This window comes from Tigriopus californicus, chromosome 4, assembly GCF_007210705.1.
Source record: "Tigriopus californicus strain San Diego chromosome 4, Tcal_SD_v2.1, whole genome shotgun sequence".
In the NCBI taxonomy this organism is placed as follows: Eukaryota; Metazoa; Arthropoda; class Copepoda; order Harpacticoida; family Harpacticidae; genus Tigriopus; species Tigriopus californicus.
Window position 1 is genome coordinate 5,290,032 of NC_081443.1, and position 22,394 is coordinate 5,312,425.

Here is a 22,394-nt window from a genome sequence, read left to right on the forward strand (position 1 = left end):
CTATCAATTTTGATGAGCTCTCTCTCTCTCTTTTCATGGCAGTTTTCGGAGATACGTTACATCCAAGGTTTGGACGTTTTTTGTTTGCGCAACATTCCTCTTCTTTAAAAGTCAGACACATCTTAACATGTTTCCATGGGGTATCTGTATTCTCATGGCTCCTGAACTTGTTAATTATGGGTGCTGTCTGTTATATTCAGGCAGGACAGGGCCCCCACTCACACCACAAAGGTCATCCACCTCTCTCTCACAAAGAAATAAAAATGGTCTCTACCCATCAGAGGGATTGAGCTGGTGGCCCCCCTTGAGAGGGATTGAGCAGGTGGGCTCTCCCCATGAGAGGGATCAAGTGAGTGGACTCTTCTCATGAGAGTGATTGAGCTGGTGGCCCCCCCTTGAGAGGGATTGAGCACGTGGGCTCTCAACATGAGAGGGATCAAGTGAGTTGACTCTTCCCATGAGAGTGATTGAGCTGGTGGCCCCCCTTGAGAGGAATTGAGCAGGTGGGCTCTCCCCATGAGAGGGATTGAGTGAATGGGCTCTTCCCATGAGAGGGATGGAGCAAGTGGGCTCTTCCCATGAGAAGGATCAAGCAGGTGGTCTCTCCCCATGAGAGGGATTGAGCAGATGGGCTCTCCCCATGAGATGGATTGAGCAAGTGGGCTCTTCCTATGAGATGGATCAAGCAGGTGGTCTCTCCCCATGAGAGGGATTGAGCAGATGGGCTCTCCCCATGAGATGTATTGAGCAAGTGAGCTATCCATATATGACATCTCCCATACTGGAAGGGTTGGTCATCCAACCTAACCTCAGGTCCTGGATCTTCTAAATGTCGGGACCAAAAGCAAATCAAGAAAAATCGGCACTTTTCAAAGATACCGACTCCCAATTAAAGCTATGGCTGTAATTATGAATTGTATTTTTTTCAGTTTCTTGACGAATTTAATTGGTTTGCACGCTGAAACTAGGGCATATCTTATCGAACTACAAAGTGCTCTTAGGGGGCTCATAAATTTCAATGATGTGTAAGTTTAACGATATGATCTAACGAAAGAGAGAAATAAAAACGTTTTTTTTTGTTTATCTTTTTGGTTGATCTGAAGGTCAGGTTTGTGATGGAAAAAAATAATCCAAAGTTTTGTTTCAATGAGTCAAAAAGTAAAGTTTTCTGTTGTCACTTGCTCACTCATAATTTAACAGAGTCTCCAAAATTCACCATTTCATTTAATCAATTACAACAATGTGAAATTAATTGAATTGATTTGTTTTACTTTGCCTTCCGAATTTCCATTATTTTTTTTAGCAGTCATTTCAAATTTATATGCACGTAAAATGCATTTCGGAGGAGGGTTGTCCGATCATTTAACTCCTATCCTGAAAAAATGCTGTGTACAAAGTAACGTCAGAACAAAGTAAGCTGAGTGATATTTCTTTTTCTTTTTTCCTTTTCAGGCTAAGCTGTTTGTCTTCACTGACTAGGCGACCCTGGGCCAGGCAGAGCAAAGCATCTACGTTGATGATGAGACGAACACAACGTAGAGGTGTATTACAAAGCATGGATGTCAGGGCTGCCTTTTGGCAATTCAAATCGCTCTCGATCCTTCAGATGCTTTGATTATGTCAAGATATTCGCGATCAAAAAATTCAATTTTTAGCGCCTGAAATGAACCTGAGCCTTATCTGAAATCTAGCGATATATTCCATCAACTTTAAAAACAACTTTCAAATTTTAAGCTAATTATTTCCTTGGTCAACAGGGCACCAAATAATGGAATTCTGAGAAAACAAAATCGCATACGAATCCTGGACCTGATGCAGTGGATGACAATAAATTTATGGCTTCAACGGAAATCACATGAAATATAATGAAACTCGGTGCATCAAGTAATCAGATATAATGTTGAGAAAATTGCGAAGTAGCTTTTTCATTTTGAGGTACAATGTTCTTCCACTGGAACAAAGAAAGCACATTCGGGTAGTCTGATATAATTTTTGCAGATCATATAATTCTATGATTTGGGTTGCTTACTTGTTGAAATCGTTGACTAGAAAATTGTTGCTAAACAGGGACAATGTTTTTGTCCTCTCAAGCATATCACTTTCCTCATATGAGATTCACTCAATGATAGCACGGCACCCCTGACATGGAAAGCTGCCCCTTGCAGCAGACAGGTGAAAGACTTCTCATGCTCTTGGATTAGAATGGTTTTTCGGATGGGTATGAAGTTATTCATTTATCAATTCAAAACGGATGAGAAGGGGAACTTGTCTAAAATTATCATTGAAATTATGAGTCTTCAGAGGTACAAACAAAAAAGTAATCCAGATCACACAATCTTCGCTTAGCTTTCTATTCCACAATACAAATAAAATTAAGTTTAGCTTTAATGTACTTTTTCATTCAATAAATTGTATTTTATATTAATTACCTGGACTCCTCACTTACCAATAGGACACAATATAAGCAATACATTTGATTGAAGACATGAGTGCTGCACATGCCGTTTTTAACACTTGAGTGTCTTTTTTTACATTATTTTCTATCTTGTTGGCCATAGCTAATTGCCAAAATAGTGCAAATGCAAATGATCAAACAAAGCATTTCAAATGATGCACTTAAAGAACTAGTATAGCTAAATGGTGTTACAGGCAGCGCAAAGATGGAATCCTTCCTTAAGGAGGTGTTAGTTCAAAGCCGGTTGTTTTAAGTTCGTATTCGTATCTGAAGGTGGTTATCAATTCATTTCAATTCATTTCGTGGTTCATGCAGCCTTATTGGCTTAGAAGTTCTCGGTTGAAAGTCAGGCATTTAGCCATGCCCAGAGAAAAGAAGTCCTTGCCTAGAAATGTGTACGACAAATGTAAGCGGTCAAAGTACGTCTTGTTCAAGTCGGTAATCCACTGACGAGCTTGCCACACTTGTCTCATTTTTCAGGGGCCATGGCCGATTCCCGTAATATCACTTTATTCTCATCTAAGAGTGTGATTTAAACTTGATCTTGGTCTTTGTTAAATGAGTGCTGGTCATACCAACAAGTAGAATGGGTAGTAAGTACTAAGTGTGCTTTAGATTGACTCACTTACTCACTGACTGAGTGGCTGGCAAGCTGGCCAGAGGGGGACCAAGCGTGTGTGTGTGTGCGTGGCAGTGTGTGTGATTGTGAACAGGGTGAACTCCACCGTCGACAGCTGGTTATGAGGCAGCTTCTGATGGCTGGCCTGCTCCATCATACGGTTTTAAAAGTGGAACGATAACCTTGTCGCCGCCTCCATGGCAGACAAACGGATTGAAATCCCAACTTTGGATCAAGAGAAGGGCTCAAAATTGGGATTGCGAGCCCGTGTGTGTTTTGTTTGCGGAGTTAACACCAAATCTTACCATTTGAACTATGGAGTCAGCACGTGCCTTGGTTGTAGAGCTTTTTTCAGACGCTCTGTGCAACAGAACAAGGGTAAAACTTACCCGTGTAAGAATTCAAGTGAATGCAATGTCGATGGCGAATCTAGAAAAAAGTGCCGTAAATGCCGCTTTCAGAGATGCCTTAATGCCGGGATGAATCCTGAATGCGTTCTGAACGATGATCAGAAGAAGAAGAGATTCAAGCGTTCCCTCAAAAGACAAAGGGCAGGGAAAAAGTACCAAACAGAAAAACAGCATAACGAGATTCTTTTGAAAGGCATTTCTACGAAAGAGCTGGATCCCATCGAAGACAACACCACTGAGCAAAAGTTGTCCCCCAAGTTGCTGTTCAAGAAGAGGTTTATAAAACAGTACGAGCAAGAGGTATCTGCTGCATCCATGAATTTCCCATCCAAAAGAGACAAAACCAGCTTAGAAAACGAGGTTAGAGAGGCGTGGGAGCAAGCCCTGAAGATGGTTCCATGCATGGCTCTGGTTAAGGATTGTTTCGTGCAGTTCCACATGAACGAGTCAACAGTTATGAGGCCTGCTTTTCACTTCGCCTTATGTCATTCGAAAGATCTATTTTATTCATTCTCTCAAAATCTAGAATCTTTTCGAATGCTCTCAGCCAATGATCAGGGCGCTCTCTTGGAAAGTAATACCTCCAAATTTCTGGCTCTCATAACGTCGATGTACTTTCTAGAAACCAAAAGTGTGGACCAACTTCGATGGCTCTTCCGAGAGGAGTTGTCTTTTCCAAAGCATTACGATCCTGTCACCTTGTTTGATTATCAATTGCTTGGCAGTGATACCGTGTATAGGGATATTCGAAATCTTTTGCAACAATTCAGTTCCTATGGAGTGAAGTATGAACACATTCACGTCCTAGCAGCCTCCTGTTTATTCCACGTGGAACCATCGCTGACAGTGCACATGCTGGAAATCAATTCAATATCAAAATTCTTCAAAGATGTCAGTTCTATATCATCATGGACCGCCAAAGTGAACAATAACCTGCAGGACAATTTATCAGAACTGGCATTTGTTCTGGTGGATCGCTTCTTTGTTGGTTCGTTTGTCGCCAACAATGTGCGAACCAACCCTGAATTTATTGTGGATGACGAAATTTGGTTGAACGAGGCGTCAAGTCTGTTGATGGATGGAATGTGCAACATACCTGTTGATAAGAGTGTTTTAAATGAGCTTCTTCACTTCTGCATCACAAGCACCCAACTACCTGAGCCTTTGATAAACACCCTTTTTGACCTCTTTAAAGGCAAATTTCTAGCTCTTTTTAATCTTCCACAACTCAAGCGAGAATTTTCAGCAGATATTTTATACCAATGCCTCGAACCCTCCCTGCCAGGTGCTTTTTGTGCAACTCTTGGGCATATATTGTCGAGAAACAACTTCATGGGCTCTCTGTCGACATTTCTATCGCTCCAAGAACGTCTTTATCTTCGTGAGAAGATCAGAGCAGGAGTAACAAGTGTCGGACCATTAATGCTGAACAAGGTGGATCAAACATCATTTGTTGTACTTAATGATCGGGTCGTCCAATTTCAATTTGACAGAATTCCAAGACATGCTTTCTTTAAGGACCGTCAATTGTTTTTGGGTATGCTTTTGCGTGTTCTATCCTGCCAATTGATTTTGAAACATCCCGAATCAACGATTGCTCGATTTTGTGAAAAGTTCTTCCTGAAATGTTCGCATCGTTTTGAACAAGTTACGAATTTGTCATTCACGTATTTTCAAGACTCTTTAGCTTCTTTGAAACTTTCTTATGTCGTTTCAATAGCCAAAAACCAGAATATATGCACCCAATAACATATGTCGTCATAATCAATTGGGAAGGCTTCAAACTGGACTTGAAACACAACACTAAACTAAGCCAACGGTCATCATAGAATTTTCGAGATCCATCCAATGTGGCCCATGAGATGAAACGATGCTGTTCAGAGGGAAACTACAGACCATAATCCACCTCCCCTTGACAAAAGATATGAACAAACGAGGAGGCATCAGATACAATACTAAATGATCAAGCAAACAATCTTGGTTCTGAATCCTGGAATAGCAAGGGCATGTTATGAAACTTGCTTTCACACCTTGTCTTGTTTGCAATGGAAGTCTGATGGGGTCCAGTGGATTTCAACGGCATTCTGATTCGTAACACATCAGTTCTGACCAGATCTCCAGAGAAGAAATGCCTGTTGTTTGACAGTTTTACTTCGCCATCTCTGAGCCTTTACCGAAATTTTGACACCGAGATTAATCGGCGCTGATTCATTCAAGATGGGATATCCGTATGTTCAGAGGGTTTGGACCCAAGTAAGACGCGGCAATCAAAACTGAATAAGTGTGCCAAAAAGAAGATATTTTTTACAAGGAAATGAGTCTACTTATTGCATTCGTATTGCAACGAATCCTGATTATCTTCAAGAGAGGAACTACTGGACGTTTTCTATTTATTTTTTGGTTTGGTTTGGTTTTTCATTGGCGTTTCTAAACGGTACAAGAAATGTAATCGCGAGTACTCTTACAATGAAAGGTCATAATTCGTCTATTTGTTACCTTTTAAACTTTATACGATATTTGTTCTACCAACGAATTTGAGTTGGCAGACCGAGCTAATCCTTGAATGTGGGGTTGATCTGGAATGCTACTTAAAAAATTGTCCAAGTGTCAGTCTGACTTGAAAGATTCTACCGGATCAATAAGGCCTACGCATAGGGCATGTCAAGTAAAGGAAATTCAAGGAAAAATATGGACCGACACCCTGATTTTGGGCAATTTGTGGAGGGAGAACTAAGACAAACATCACAGTTCACTCGGACCATTCGCTCATTGATTTTGAAATAATCAAATGATTTCGAGTGAGGTGTGTTTCCCAACCCAACAAAATTAACATGTTTGGGGTTAATCGGCGCATTCACTATCAAATTGGCTCATTACCACATTGTTATTTGCCTAGACAAGCAGATAAAATGAAATTAATGTCAAAATTCAAAGCATGGACAGTGCGATTTGGCTGGGCATGTTGTCTTTGATTTTGCTCCATGGAATAACGTCAGTTGTTCATGAACGCGTTCACTTGACAAGGCCTATTCCCTACGAATATTAGAGGGAAGCAAATTAAACAATGAAGGAGCCCGAGAAAGAAGAGATGTGGACTTCATTGTTCGAACATTCCCACATGGGTGTGTATGCCTATATGTTAGGAATGATTTGCACATTAGTCATCTACAAATGTCGAATGGAGAAGTAGAGGTCTTAGTTTGTCATATCTGAGGGCTTGATCTGTCTATTGTAACAATGTATATACCCCCTTCTTGTTCAGTAAGCTCCTTTATGTCAGCTCTCCAATTCACTGGAAATGAGTTGGATTAGGCAGTTTGCTCGAAGGTTTCCTTTGGAGGGGACTTTAATTTTCTGGCTAGCGTTGTAGAGTGGGAGGTTAGTCCGGATGGGTATATTCCCATTTCGAAATCGACATCTCAGTCGTTCGAAAAGCTGGAAGAGTTTGAGATCTTGCGCATCTTACGCATCTTGCCCAAAAACCCACGAAACATCATGATTAAAACCAAGGAAGGTGAGAACTATTCTTCTACTATGTTCTGTTGACAGGAATAGCACAACTGTAGCGGCATTCTTGGATAACGCACAGACTTTCTAGAGATGCAGACTGCAAACAGAAGCAAAAATTTCTCGTCTAACCGTTAATCTTATTCCAAATAAGCGCTTCATACGACCAAACAACATCTTGTTGAATACATGAACTAGGTCAAATTTGATCCCAAGACTATGCTTAGAAGGGAACTCAGAAGATACTCGCATGTCCAAACACTACATAAAATTGGCAATTTCAGGGTGCTCTTGGTCAGCTGCCTAAGCTTTTGACAACAAAACTTTGAAACGAACCACGTTACGGGTCACTAAAATAAAACAGACTTGCCATTGATTGAGGAGATCTACGTTTTCCATTTTATTGCTTTAGTTCGGAAAGTGGCTCAGAGTTGCTGTGACCAAGAGCAGGCGGATTTGGAAGAAGGCTCGTTCACAGTTCATATTTCTAGAAGTTTGTGCAGAGGGTCCTCTCTCTTCATTTCATCTTTTTTTGTTGCCATCTGCCTCTCTAAAAAGTTGCGTTGCTATTTCTGAGAGTTGGAAATGGATAAAGTGCTCTTTTTTGTTGGAGCACGTTGTAAAAGTAAACAGGTAAGTAAGGAGCGTACGATTTTTCATCAATAGAGATAGGATGTAATTTGATTAGGATATTGATTAAATTTGTGGTCATCTTTCAAGTGCACTTTGGTGTAAGAGGCGTCAAAATACCAACAAAAATGGTTGCGATGGTCAAATTACCATCTAAATGGTGTTTTCAAAATCCTAGAGCTTTTTTACCAACTACTGCACTATTCACAGTAATGTTTTGGCAAGGTTGTGTTTTTAGGTAAAATCCAACCTCAGCCCACTTCGGCGGTGTTGGGCTGAATATCTTTTAGAATTTTTTGCCATCTCTAAACACCAAATCCATATCATAATTTTAATCCCATTTTCAAGTACGTGCAAGTTCTTTCAACAAATATTTCTTATTGTTTCCATGGCTCGTAATTGACTCAAATTTATTGGAGAAACTAACACCAGACTCGTTCCTCTTCATCAGTTTTTTTATTGGGCCCGTGGGCCTCCAAATTTTTGCCCGGTTGAAATACTGTCACCTAACACCAATCCTTCAATTCAGGAAATATGGTAAATGTCTGGGTTTCGTGGTATTCAGGTACTTACCAACATGAAACATCGTTTTAAGGTCAAACAAGCATTCGCGTAAAGCATGCAACAAGTTTATTGTTTATGGAAGCCACGAAAACAGTACACACCAAATGATTTTGAAGAAAATGTGCATTTTGTGCTTTTCGCATCTTTTTGGGCCATTTTATATGCACTTTTCGGTAGTTTTTGGCCATTTATCTGCAGCATTACTCATCAGTCATCACACAATGATATTTGGGAGAACGTGTCTGGTCTTGGATTTTTGGGAGCATGGATTCGTTTGAAAACCTCTTGCACAATTTCTCGGTTATTGGTTAAGAATCCGTTCTCTCTTAATATGCTTTCTGCCACAACTCTTTGATCTTCTAAAATGGTATTATCATGAAATCCATTGAGTTTGTTTCTCTGTTCACATTTTGCCGAGGAGCTAGAAAACACCTTTGCTCTAAAGGCCGTAGTTGTCTTGGTTCTTACATCGCAAAAGTTGTGAACTTCGGGTAGGGCGTAATTCAATTGCAAGTGTTTCCTTGCTTTGCGCTTCAAAGACTCCAATCTTGCTTCCTTGGCCAAAATAATCGAAGCCTCAGTTTTTTTCAATTCTTCCTTCTCGGCTTGACGTTTTTGGGCTACAACTCGTCTAAAATTGACCCTGATATAATGTAGTAAGGCAGTTTCCCTCCTCTGCTTTTCCAAGGTAGCCAGATCTCGTTTCAAGGTAAAGGATCTTTGACACTGAATTTCCATTTGTTCTTGCTTGAAAACTCGCAACCTCTTCTTTAAGTCCACTTGTCGACGCTTTTCCCTTCGCCGCTTTTGTTCAGCCTCCTTTCGGACCAAATTCTCCCGCTCTTCTAACTTCAGTTTTTCGTATGCTTTTTTTTCTTCTTTTTTCACCTTAGCGTAATGCAAAAGTTCATGTAGAGATTGGCATATCTTCGATTGCTGATACCTTTTCTCTCGAAAATCTTCTCGAACCGCTCTGTCTTTAGTCTCACGCAAAGATAAGGCCAACATCTTGCCTTCGATGTCTTTAGTTTGAAAAGACCAATCTTCGTAGGTCGCATTTTCAAAACGCTTCAAATTGGCCATCCCACGTAACCAGAGCTTGACATCAACCGGTGAAAAACGATCCTTGGAAGATACTTTCATAAACATGTCATTGGCGAGCTCCTCGAAATTGATGCTGTTTTTATACATAGTTTGAAAGTGTCGGTATAAGTCGATGGCCGACTCTGAAGGCTTGAATTCTTCCCATTGGTTACATTTAATACGTCTGATGTCTAAGTTCTTCAAAAAATGGTTCAGATACACACGGTATCGCTCTTGAAGTTTCTTGAAATCCTTTGATCCGCCGCTTTTTGAAAGCAATCGTTCAAGTTCAGGTTTTACGACAAATGAACCAACTTTGGAGCCTGTTCCAGAACGATATTTCGTCAGAGGATAATCTTTTTCCCCATTGTTGTATGTGCTTGTTTCTGTTAATGATTTGCGCTCTCCTCCAGATTCTCTTCGCTCACACGTGGAATATCCAGAGTCGTTTGGTTCAGCCAGATTGGCCCCAAATTGATAGCGATGTTGAAGTTGTTCAGATTTGCTCAAAGATAATTCCAAAAAATGTTCTGAACACCTGGAAAAAAAGCCAGGATTGTGGTTGTTATTGCTCATTAAACAAAACAAAATATACCCACATGAATTAGACGGCGTTCCTACTCTCGTCATTTATTTTTTACAAAACCAAGAAGCAACGAATAACAAGTCAAAATAAACGTTCATCTAACATATTTGAAGTTGAAACTCCTTGCGGATTTGAAAAATCGTTTTTAATAAATACGTAAATTCTAAAAGTTAAGCTTGCTAGTAGTAAAATGGAAGTTTGGAAGTCACAAATGGGTTTTAAGAAAATCTAAATTGAAAGGATCTCGACATCCTGGAAACTTCCCAGATGTGTTTGATAACTTTGACAATACTGAGCAAGGTTTATATCTCTTATTTTGTTTAAGTGCAACCAAGAATCCATTAAAGGGGATCCTTTTGACCCTAAAAAGAGCTAAATTGTGACAAGATAGTCGTAAGAAAAACAGTTGGACTGTGCAGAGGCCAAATTGCTTGTAAACGCCGTCATGAACTCCAATTTCATGGCAAAAAAATGTTTATAGGGCGGAAGAGCAAGCCACAAATAACGCGTAGTAAAAAGTCATGAAACAAAATCAAAGGGATGATAATGTGATGCAGTTTTTGGACAAAGTAAAGCATAATTGTTCGGGAATGGTTGGTTTGTCTCGCAACCTTTGCCATGAAACTACAACTGGCATGTCAATCTATCTCCATGAGCATGACAATGCATGGAGGACAAGGTTCGGCATTTGGCCTATGGTCTTACTGAATGGGTCAAGACGAAATTGGATTTTGTAAATCAAGATATCATTTTGACAACTCAATAACAAATGGAAAGCTTCGCATAGTAATCAGTAAGCGACTGCTCACGATTTTTTACTCATTGTATCATTCAAGTATTCATCAATGGGGCATAACAGAAAGAAACATTATTTTACAATCGTGGAAGCCTACCAATACACTATGGCTTGACCACTTCCTTTGCTACCTTATATTATATTACCTAAGGTTATCCAGGCTTTCCAAAATAAAACTTTTTGTTTCCGAGGGGAGGGATTTCTTCTCAGCAAAGGTAACTATAAATTCTTCTTGCTTAATTTCTTGGAATTTGATTGCTTCTATGTACTTCTCTAGTTCTGAGGCAATGTCTGCACTTAAATCATTCTTGTTCACTAAGAGAATAGGTAAGGTTCTTCTAAAGCTGACCAAATCTTGTTCTAAGCATCTGAGCTTTAAACTATGTCTTCTCCACATGGCTTTATGTTGTTTCAAGATTCTGGCGTTTTGTTTCTCCTCGACCATACTCTTAAGAGCTCTTTTATTGAGAAGAAGTTTGCGCACTTCAAGATCACTTTTTTTGGTTATTTGGTGCAAATCATACATTGATGAAAACGATCTGGAAAAAAGCCGGGCATTGGTTAGTTGTTGGTGTAAGAAAGTGTTTCTTTTTGGATTAGAAACATAATTTATGCTCCGTTTCCCATCACTTACCGAGATTCTGTTTTAGTTTTCCAACATTTGTTTCCAGTCTGATTAGTTGCCATTCTAAAAGCATTGAAGTTAAATATCTTGCAAGGTCTTCTTTGTTTCGGTTGGAGGACACTCCGACCAGAAGGAGTGGAATGCAAGATAGATCGCGAGTGAGAAAGTTCAGGTACCATGATTGTTTGGTCAATTCTCAGCTTTTGCTTTTGATGATGTACTAAAAAGTACAATTTATTCTAACACATGCCATTAAAGTGACGGGAAAAGTAGTATGGTGAGAGATAAGTTTTTCAGAAAATGGTTTTCTTCTTCAGTCGGCCGAAATTTTATTCTTTTTGTACAGGGTTAGGCTAGATGATGCATGCCGACATCGTAGACAATATCATTTCCCCACTGGCACTGAAATCTGGATATATGCATATTTCATGAAAACATTTCGTGAATGATTTGATCAGAAGACCAATGGCAAGAATGCAAACACAATTAATTCGTTTTATGCTCGTCTTACTTTCTTGGCAACTGAAACATCGAAAAATGACTAAAAATGCATTACACGGCTTGACTTCCAAAACCATATCCTGATCCAAATAAGTTGATTTGTAATGCTTGTAAATACAAGTAAGAACATCCATTGAAGGACCATGAGCTTCTCTGTTTTATGTTTGACTAACAATAAATATCACGCTTAACTTGAGAATCCAAGGATAGATAATGGATTTATTAGTTTTTGCATTTCATAGAATGATGGTCTATGCTTAATATGTTTAATATTCTAGAGTAATAAAGAAAACTTGATACATTGCATGGTAAGCTCTGTTTGATTGTAGTTTTCATCGCCATCATTTCTTGTGCGTTAAGTTGCATGTTCCACCTGTTCTAACTGAATTCAAGAATCCCGCCACCCTTGATACTTCCCAGTACCAATGAGAGCTCGGAGCCATTTGGCCTTGGTCCTTTGCTCTAGCGGATCGAGTAGATGGCTGGCATGGTCCAAGGCAGACACTGTACATGGTGGTGGCTGACAAGGCCACAACAGTGTGGTGGGCCATACTGCTTACTACAGTGGAAGCTTTCTTGGCTGACAACACTCGTATGCAAGGTTGCACGTTGGTTGGGGGGATGGGGTAAGCGAAGGAGAGGAGCCTTGGATCGGCAGCTTGAAAAGCCCTAGATGGAACGATCAACAGCACACTGCGATAAGAACAGCCGTTGCAAGAGAATAATCAAACAAATTGTCATTCAATGACAATTTGAAGAGCCTCTTTTGCCTAGTTTCATGGCTTTTTCGTGGTCTCTTTATCGAAATCCGAGACCAAGATGAGTGACACAGATAATAGCCTTTTGTTAAAGCGAATAAGTGAAGCATGAAAAGAAGAAAGAAACTACTGGAGGCGTGATTGTTACAGTGCTGTTCCGGAGCGTGTCTTGTCCCTGAACTTTTTGTGACAGGACAGAAAAACTTATGCCTATGCCTTTGCTATTGGTATTCGATTAATTGCTTCAATTTTTCTACTTTTCGGTGAGTTTTTATGTCCCTCTTAAGTAGTCTTCATTACCTCGTAACATGTGGACCACAATATCTACGTATGTTGAAATAGGCCCCTCTAGAATTGTTCTTAAATGGAATGACCCGGATTTGGAAGCAAATATCTACTTTTTTTTTAGTTAATGAAGTACCCACTTGAATAGAATTTGAAGACATGCATTCAAGAAAGCTACCACAAACAGTAGCTGTGATTCACAAGTTGGCAATTGACTGGTAAATTTGAGGAATTAAAGAGTTTGCAGTCTGCAAGTTTTTCTTGACAATAAAAGATAACTAAAAAATTTCATTTCAATTTATCTTAAACCAGTTGCCTCCTCTGTAATTTCTTTAAAATCACCTGTGGTACTGTCGTCATATTTTTGAAATCAAGGCAGAACCTATGTTACATTTTAACTAACAGGTGTTCTCTGAGCGAGTCAAGGGAGATGGAATAACTTGGCGTTCTGTTTGCTGATTTTCAAAATGATCCATTCTTTCCCGAATAAATTGAACTCGGCAACTGCCATTGCGTAGCTGGACGAGCCTATCATCCATAGATACCAGGGATGACCTCTCTGAGATGTCCATGAACAAATTTGCAATCGCCCTTTTGGATGGGAGTCATTTATCTTGCTATAATTCAACGACAATTGCATAGAGATCATTCAATTTATATTTGTTGTTTCACGTAAATATAATAAACACGTGATGCAAATTTGATTATGAATTCTCAACTAATCTGATTGCTCCAAAGAGATCTCCTGGGAGGGGTCGTGAACCCAATGTGAATCTATTATAAAATAAATCACACCTGAAATCCCTGGCAAGCACTCAAAAACGGAACCCTATGTATTGGTCATTGTCTTCCAGGCTGTTTTTACTTAGGAGATTATCTACATTGAAAACCATTGGTATCTGTGGAAGGTCCCGATATTGGCAATTTCAGAACTGTAAATCACGAACTTATTTTATGGGTAGGGCTGACTATGAACTATTTTCAAAACCCCAGATTGACCGAAAACAAGATGAGTTTTGAGCATTAAACATTCATGAACATTCAATCAACGGACATAATAATTCAGTCATATGATAACAATTAAGGTGTTGCGCTCCACATATGTTTTTTTCGCATTTGGGTGCTAGGGTCGAAGGGGTAAGCCTCGCCCAGACACGAAGCCAGCCATCACATCGTCCTTGTATGTTTTTCCGATAGGCAGTGTCAAAGTCCGTTTCAGTTTTGGTTCTCCGTCTGTGGGTGTACTTAGTGTCTAAAAGTTTCCTTGGGAAAGGTCAGGGTGAAAAAATCGAACCGAACCGGGGATCTCTCTCATGCTGGGAAACTGCGCTAACCACTGCACCACGTCTCTCAAATGTTATGAACAGCTTGAGACAATGAAGATGATTACGCAATTTTGAGAAATGAAATGTCAAAAAGAGAGCGAAGGCAACACCACAGAAAAATAAAGTATTATAAGCGTTTTAATGTGAGCGCAAAATAGCATCCAAATATTATGTTAAGAACTAGTAACAATGTAAAAATCAGACATATTTCTACTGTAGTTTCTTTTTTGTGTGAGATGAGAAATTGAGATGGAATTGTGCCCTTTTGCATTCCCCCCGATTTAAAAGCTTTTTATTTGTTTCTTTACTTTCAGAACTTGACAAAGTTACTGGCTCAGCTTATGCCAGCTTAAAACTCAGCTTGTCTTAAAGACTTGGTTTGAACAAACGGCAGGTTTGTTCGCTCATTTTCAAAGTTTGAGACTCAAATACAGCCTAGAAATGTCAATAAATGTAAAAAATCAAGTACACTCAGATTCGAGCAATTTTCACATGAATGTTAGGAGTCTGTTTCCTTGGAAAAAGCTGACAAAGCATTACTTTTGGCGATCAAAATTGGGATTTTTAGACCCGTTTAAGCTTTTCTTTCACACCTTATCCCTCGCCCATCCTAATTAGTAATTACCCCCGAAAAGGGCCGTCATTACTTAGAAGACATGCACAGTGCCTTAGTATCTTCATATTCAGGTGCATTAATAAATGTTGCATTTTTTTGTGCAAAATGAAATGTTGCAAGTTACTCCAAGAGATGACAAAAAACGATTTTTGCTTAGTTTGCATATTTTTTCTATTTCTACTCGACGTGAAAATGAAATCAAACTCGAGTTCTTACTCATGACTGAAAACACAAGATGTCATGTCTTTTGTGAAGGTGACACATAGAAAAAGAATCTGAGATCAAATGTGACGGGGTGGGTGCCTGGCATGTCAATTGCAACTTTTTATATTTTGATCAAATTATTTTGTGCACCTGCCAAAGGACTCTAAACTTGCATGCTCAGAAGGAAGCCAAGCTCCTTGCACCACACTTCGTGCCATAGATATTGAATCCAGAATGATGCTAACACTATATTGGTTTAAGAAGGTTTAATTGAGGCTATTATTTTTCACAATTTGTCTGTCAATGAATGATTAAACTTACAAGCAAGGTGATTCCATATTCCGTAAGTGTTATTGATTCCAAAGTTAAAAAATTAGCTCCCAACACAGCAAAACTGGATAGCGCCTCCCTGAGAATGTTACTAACGTTGGAATATATATCTCTTGTTTCAGAAACGAAGATGTGAAAGGCAGTGAATAATGTTACAAGTGCAAAATTTAAAGTAGTTTAAAGTAGTCCAAGCGAAATGTACGAAAATGAGTTTTTGACATTTAATTGTTTAATGTTCTTTGTATGAACAAAAGGTAAAACACGTTATTACCATCTAATATTTCTCTTCATTTCATGATGAAATCAAGGTATAATCAGCTAAACTTAATATTGAATTGTTGGCATTGATTCTTACCCGGTAAGTTTTTGATGAGGATATGCAAAGTTGTTTCATATGATTGTGATGCTTTCCCTTTTTTACAATCATCAAACGTCAATTGTTGCATCCTAATATCGCGAAAGTTCGTCACTCATTTCTGAAGAATTATGCCAATTTTTTCACATTTTAACGTTACTATGATCACATAGAAATGACATTTTATGCCCTCCAGGGATGATTTTGAAAAAATCTTGGGGTTCATGTGAATTTAAACTTTCTCAAACTTTAACGGTTGTTAAAAGAAATAATCAGCTCTTACCCCAATTCTAGTTTTGAATAGTTTGTCGATGTATACATGTAGTAGAATATCGTCACCCTTATTGGAGCATAGGACATGTAAAAACCATGGACCCACGTGCAACTACTTTTGCATTAATCGGGTTTACATTCAGCTCGTGAAGCCATCTCGTTGTTACTTTAAAAGGTTATGTGACACCTCGTTGAAATGAAAAATATGCCACAGATGGTGCCCTCAAAACCTCACCAACACTCAAATTGTCACTTGAATCAATGAACAAGTGTGCTGATGTGCGCCGGTTCACTTTCAAGGACTAATATATGCAATTGCCACATTTTTTATTGCCGTTGGTTTTTGTGTTTTAGATCAATCTAAGCTGTCCTCGCGCACTTCCATCTTCCAATCTCCCTTAAACGGCAAGAACAATAACATCGTTCGAAGAATGGGACACAACACACGATCGTTGCCAAATCCGGTTGCACGGCGTGGACTACCGTGTCAATAATGTCATTGCTCTCAGTCACAGGTAAGAAGCACTCTTGCAGCCATGTAGAAGGTTGGCTTTGAAATGTGACAAGTCTGTAACTCCAATTTGTGAGCCACGCCGTTGGCCGCATCGCATTTTCCTCATCAATATTGGTTCCCCAAACTTTGCTCTCCTTGACAAATCTGAAACCTGAAATGTCATGGGTTGTTTTCAAGCGGCTAGTTTATTTCATGGAATATCACGGTTCTAAATGTCCTCACATATTTTTGGGCCATTTCAATGATCAATTTCTTAACAACTCCCTCGCAGAACTCTACAGTAGTCTAACAATGCTCCGACATGCCTGTGAATTGAAGTCATAAAGGGATGAAATCTTAAGTCAGAAACTAATACCCAATGGGAGGTGTATCCCAGTGCTAAAACCTGCCACGTTTGTGTTTCTCATAGTAGCCCATAGATGGCTTAATCCCTTGAAAAGTATAGGCTGAAATGTGGCCGCGGCTCGACAGCAACTTTTGGCCTCTATTATTGAAACCTCTGCCTCGTCTAGGTGTAGTGCAGACTAGAGCACGGACAAACAAATGCAGAAACGAGAGAATTTGCTTTAACGTGCCAGACTGTATCAAGGGATTGTTGAATGAAAAATTTATCGTTCAAGTACTATGATACAATGAATAAGCCACCAACTCTTATGGGAGACGTTTCAAATCCTCTATGGGTAAAGTTCTAAACAATTATGATTTGTAGATAGGTATTAACTTCATCATTTTCAAAAAAAAAATAGTTTTGGGAAAAGCACAAACAGTTTCCTAAGTTCTTAGTAACTTAGTCAGAGGGTTTAAGTTGGCCATTTCCTCAGCTACCCAGATCACCTCGGGGACACCACAGGGCATGATACTTGGACCAATACTTTTTATATTATATATCTCCACTTCACCTGGCTTGGTGAAAAATTGCATGATCTCTTCTTATGCTGATGGCACCAAGCTCATCATTGGTAGAGATGACCAAGATTGTGTCGTTCTTCAAGAGGACCTTTACACTATTTACAAAGGGGTCGACGAGAGCAACTTGGAACTAAATGGATCCAAATTCCAGATCATGCCCTATGGTTCATCAGCTTTCCCTCCTCGATACATAGACAGTGAGGGAGCGAATATTGAAGTGTTTTATTGCGTGAAAGACCTTGGTGTTACTCTACAGGATGATGGAAAATTCAATTTTCACCTCAGCGAGAGGGTAACTAAGGTTGTTCTGATGGCAGTCTGGGCCCTGCGCACCTTCAAGACTAGGGATATGTTGGGTATGGTTATCATCTACCAATCAATTGTACAACCCCATCTTGATTACACTCAAACTCGATTTCTGATCAGATTGACTTTCGAGTAATTGTGTCATCACGTTTTTGGCCCTTGAATCAATTCACTACATCTGTCTGTGTACAATAAATAAACAATTATAATAATTATTATTTTTATTATCATTATAACTAACTTCAAAAAGGGAGACCTAAAAACTGCCCCACCTAAAACAGAAAAAAGCACACCAAAGTTTCAGAACAACACACCGATGAATAAACACGCATGGATAAAATGGTACACAAAAAAAAGAGAGCACACAAACAAAAACAGAATTTGGCACACCAAAACTTATTTTGGCACGACGAACTGTATGAGGGCACGCCGGAACAAATTTTGACACACAAACAAGGGAAAGAAGCACATAAGCCCAAAAAAACTGCACACTGAAAATTTAGCTGGCTGATGATGGCACGGTGACCAACTGACCATGTGCGGGTACAGGAACGGATTACAGTTGCAATTACTTTGGCCAAAAAGAGTAATTCCTTACACAACTGTTACTCGCCAAAAAATGTTATGGTGTTACTCGTTACAATTACTTTTACTAAGATTTTAGGGTTTTGCCTCATCAAGACCATTCTTTGCTAAACCAATGCTTATGTTTTTAAATAGTCCTAAAATTTTAAGTTTTCCTGCCAACATGGTATGTTAATGAGCATTGACAATATTTATTTGCTTAACATTAGTGATGGGAAGGGGGCCTCAGAGGTCTCAAGCTTTGAATCCAAAACCAGGGTGAGATCTCATCCAGAGAGTCTTGAATCCAACTCTCATACTAACAGCTTTGCCATTTTGGGTCCAATATTGACCGGTGAAATTAATCATTGTGCTGTACATATGGATGTAAGTTAGCACTGCATTACTCCCATTCTTGGCCATGCTCGTTTGGATTTGTCAATGGAAATGCATACTAGAAAAGTAATTTCTTTTCCAAATTTGAACTAATTCAACAGTATCAATTTTATTGGGATAGCATCCCTCGTGCCTTTTTGAAATTTGAAACTGGTGAGACAAAGGCATATTGAAAAAGTTAAGATAAAAAAAATCTTGGTGGGTATTTCGAATCCGGACAAAGTTAAGAAATCATAAATTAGGTTACGTTGCACTTTATAAAACCAAGCTCAATTTTCAGCCCTGAGCTTCCTTCTTTGGGATATATGAAAAAAAAATCTGTTAAGATTGCCTTAAAGCTTCAAGTTTCCTCAGTTGTCAAGAGAGAAACGAAAAATTATATGCCCCTCTGGAGCGTGAATAAAGGAACGAGTAAGGAGTAATTTTGTTTTTTTGGGATCGTTACAATAACAACATTTTAAAATGTACTGGAATTACAATTCCTTTTTCCCATTACTGCAATTTCGTTTCATGTTATTTCGTTACTACTGCACTGGTAATCTCCAACAATTCAGAAAAGGTAGAATCCTAGAATGAATCGCCCTGCAGAAAGACGAACGGGGCCGCTCAGCGCTTCGTCTCTCCATGGTTAGACCCATGGTCACTAGACCCAATCCAACCCTTTGGGCGGACCCAGCCGAGACTGCAATGACATGTTCGACCAGCCTAGAAGGCTAGACCTGGCCAAACACGGTAGGAAGAGACTGAAAATGAACGGGTTGAAGTTCAATACGCTCTCGAGGTAACCCCAAAATCTCTTGATGTCAGCCTGAACTGAGACTTGCTCCTTCCATTTCCGTTGAGTGGTTCCACCATCTTGATGAAAATTACAACTTGAGTCCCATCGTGACGCAAAAACGTTCTGATCTTGCACGCTTCAAAGAGTTAACTGGTTTGTACCTGACTCGGGCGCTTTCGTCAGTTTACCCTTTGGTAACACTGCTTTGTGTGTGTCGTGAAATATGTCGTTTGACCAAGGTCCTAAAATACGCATTTGACCCACCCAATATTTAGTCCAAATGTTAGACCAAAAAAGTGTTGGGATGACTTGTTTGAACCGATTTGATTTAATGTGCCAGAAGAGACATTTTTGCATGGCAAAGGGTTGCATATGGGTTTTCTATTCAGAATTTGGAAATGTGGTCACCGATTCAGATTTACACCATAGATGTCAGGATTACGTCGACTGCGTTTAGAAATGTGGCATTGATTAAAGAAATTGGTGTAACCTTGCATTACTAGCTTTTTTAGAGATGAATGACAGAAAGGGTTTTGAGGAACTTGATGCAGCAGATGTGATGATTGGCTTCGCTGGCTGGGGAGACTAACCCCTCTCGTCCAAGCACCTCTAAATCATTCATTTTTTTTAGCTTTATTTGTAGATTTTTTGGTGTGCATTTTTACTGTTTGGTTTGCCACCATAATGCTTCAAACCCTTTTCCGTGCGCTTGGTTGAGTTTATTACCTTTTTTTCAGTGCGCCAAATTTTACTTTTTTGTGTGTTCATTTACATGTACTACTTTCGACATTTGGTGTGCTCCTTTTTATATTTTGTGTGCTCGTAATAACTTTTCGTGTTCGTGTGCGTGTGGAAGTTAATTTTCTTAGTGAGCCGATTGACATTTATCCTTTTAAAACATAACTTTTGCTAAACCAATCTTTAGCTTTTCTAGCACAAGTTAATGGAAAAAGATGATGTCGAAAAGTCACTCGAACGCTGTTAGTATACAATATGTAGATCTCTATTTATTCCTTTTTGGATATCAAACGTGTTTGCAATTTTATGCTCGTAAGGTTTGAAAGGTCTCTTTGAAGAGTTGGTGATGTATTTATGGTGTATGAATGGATCAGTAATAAGTTGTTCTGCGAAAAATCCTTTGTTAAAGTCAGGCATTTTAGATCGTATTCTCGAACTGCTACGTTTGTTTGTCCTCCAAAAACGAGTGGAGGGTGAGGAGAATGAAAAGGACCTATTCGAGAATGCCGACATGACTGACTGAATGGTAAATGGTGAAGGTCGGCCCTTAAACAAAATGATCCCAGGCAATATCAAAGAGATCAAGGAATTGGCAAGACAGGAAACGTACCGCAATCCAGAGAGTGGTACATGAAGAAGAATGAGAGTTTGCTTGTCACTTTTCCCATGCCCCGTGAATGGTCTTGAAGATTGTGCGGTGGGACTAGATTATGGCTTTACTGTCGTTTAGGGGGAACATTGAAGTGGCAACAATAATCTAATTACATGCCACAGATACATTTTTTTTGTATTTAGATCAGTGAAACTTGGGTCGGCTTTACACCAGGATGTAAAACCGAGATTGAATCTGGTTTGAGGATTGAAGTTGGAGTAGTGCTAGGGCGAGTTCAGCAAAAGGCTCCAGTCTTTCACTATTATAACGTCGAACAAAAAGACTCAAACACCGAAAACTCGCCCCAGTACTAAGTCCTGCCTCCATCCTCAAACCGGATTCAATCTCGCTTTTCCATCCGCGTGTAAAGCCGCCCTTACTTTTAGTTTCATATGATTAGTCTTTCGTAACCACAGGCCCACTAATGATGCTAGATGCTAGAAGCCTCATATGTGGAATGGGAATTTTGTCGGACCCAAAAGGTAGCACGATCCTACTCTGTCACATGCTCTTTTGTAAAATCATCCATTATATGCAATTACAGAAAACACTTCTTCGAGTCTAGTGTCTTTCCCAGCACCCTCACATAGTGTTCATTCGGTATTTTGCCATAGAAATCTCTGAAGCTACAGTTTGTGTTGTCATGACCTTGTATTGATGACCAAGGCCATTGTTCGAAAAACATCTGTCACTACATTTGCTACTAGTTTTTGTGTCAGAGATCTATCTGGTTTATCTGAAGGTTGAAGATTTCAAAATAGATCAAGGCCATATGCCAAACGATGCCATAGGTAAGATATGATCAAGCTCTGAATGCGAATGAAATAAATCTGCAAAGACTACATTTTATGATAACATTTAAAATCTGTGGGGAGGTAGATTTTTTGCTCATTTTTTGTAATGGCTCATGAAGCTTTTATTTCCTTGAAAAGCAAGTTGGTGAAGTTAATGATTGCTTCAGTGACATTCTTTGTCAGGAATTATTTCGACCAGGGTTCCTTCTTCGGTCCGCTCATGTGCTTCAGTTTCTTTCCTGAGCGCACTCCAAATGCTTGCCATTTAGGTTAGTCAATCGTCTTTTTGCTGAGGACACAAAGTTCGTGTTTTTTGTAAGGAATACCAATTCTAGATTAAGTTGTAATAAAGGACATGGAGAAAATGTATTCTTGGATCACCAAGATGAATTTGGCTTTGAATGGGCCCGAGTTCCGTACAGTGGCCTAGTTCTGGGTCATTAACTAGCAAGTAATGTTGCTTAAAGTAATTGGAGCAATATCCAAAGACCTAAATACCGTTTAAGATAATAAAGACTTTTTCAGTGAAGACTTAAAAATTCCCCTCGATTTGAAAACGAGATCTGCAAGCTATAGGAGACCCTAGTTGATTTTGTTTGTTTCAAAGTCAGATGGCAACTCTCTCGTTCGGCTTGCCCTCTCATTTTGGGTGTCCCAATTGAGGGATATTCCCGCTTCGTTGTCACAGTCAACATTAATTAATACCACACCCTCGGGACTGAGCGCAGGTTCGCCCATTTAGGCTGTTAAAGGAGCAACTCATGCTGATATCAAATACCACAGAGAAGCTTGGACTTGGCAAGCCTGGGATCGAACCAGGA

The 22,394-nt window shown here is 39.4% G+C and overlaps 3 protein-coding genes across 5 annotated transcripts in view; 2 read left to right on the forward strand and 1 right to left on the reverse strand.

The window, feature by feature from the left end:
* Positions 1–2,924: 2,924 nt before the first annotated feature.
* On the forward strand, positions 2,925–5,235 carry LOC131879280 (ecdysone receptor-like). The gene has a single exon (XM_059225553.1). It carries the CDS (start codon positions 3,272–3,274, stop codon positions 5,231–5,233), a length of 1,962 nt encoding a protein of 653 aa, XP_059081536.1. The 5' UTR covers positions 2,925–3,271; the 3' UTR covers positions 5,234–5,235.
* A 2,979-nt stretch (positions 5,236–8,214) lies between these two features.
* On the reverse strand, positions 8,215–16,199 carry LOC131879129 (uncharacterized). Of its 3 annotated transcripts, none has more exons than XM_059225357.1 (3): positions 15,933–16,199; positions 10,797–11,189; positions 8,215–9,806 (listed from the first exon to the last, which is right to left on the reverse strand). In XM_059225357.1, exons 1-3 carry the CDS (start codon positions 16,007–16,009, stop codon positions 8,393–8,395), a joined length of 1,884 nt encoding a protein of 627 aa, XP_059081340.1. In that variant the 5' UTR covers positions 16,010–16,199; the 3' UTR covers positions 8,215–8,392. The 3 variants fall into 3 exon arrangements, with proteins under 3 accessions (XP_059081340.1, XP_059081339.1, XP_059081341.1); XM_059225356.1 differs by lacking the exon at positions 15,933–16,199 and adding an exon at positions 11,285–11,634; XM_059225358.1 differs by lacking the exon at positions 10,797–11,189 and having other exon boundaries at positions 8,217–9,806.
* LOC131879576 (uncharacterized) overlaps positions 12,473–22,394 on the forward strand; it is a 47,888-nt gene continuing 37,966 nt past the window's right edge. The window contains exons 1-2 of the mRNA XM_059225934.1: positions 12,473–12,797; positions 16,277–16,437. Of these exons, the coding sequence (XP_059081917.1) occupies positions 16,416–16,437 (22 nt within the window). The 5' untranslated portion in view covers positions 12,473–12,797; positions 16,277–16,415. The remainder of the gene's footprint in view (positions 12,798–16,276; positions 16,438–22,394) is intronic.

What these genes read in the sequence shown, in the direction of transcription:
- LOC131879280 (XM_059225553.1), top strand. Translation starts at nt 3,272, where the DNA reads ATGGCAGACAAACGGATTGAAATCCCAACTTTGGATCAAGAGAAGGGC.
- LOC131879129 (XM_059225356.1), bottom strand. Translation starts at nt 11,454, where the DNA reads ATGGTACCTGAACTTTCTCACTCGCGATCTATCTTGCATTCCACTCCT. An exon ending in AAAACTAAAACAGAATCTCG is followed by an intron (nt 11,190 to 11,284) that starts GTAAGTGATGGG and finishes GCTTTTTTCCAG; the next exon opens with ATCGTTTTCATCAATGTATG. An exon ending in GAAAGCCTGGATAACCTTAG is followed by an intron (nt 9,807 to 10,796) that starts GTAATATAATAT and finishes CTTTTTTTCCAG; the next exon opens with GTGTTCAGAACATTTTTTGG.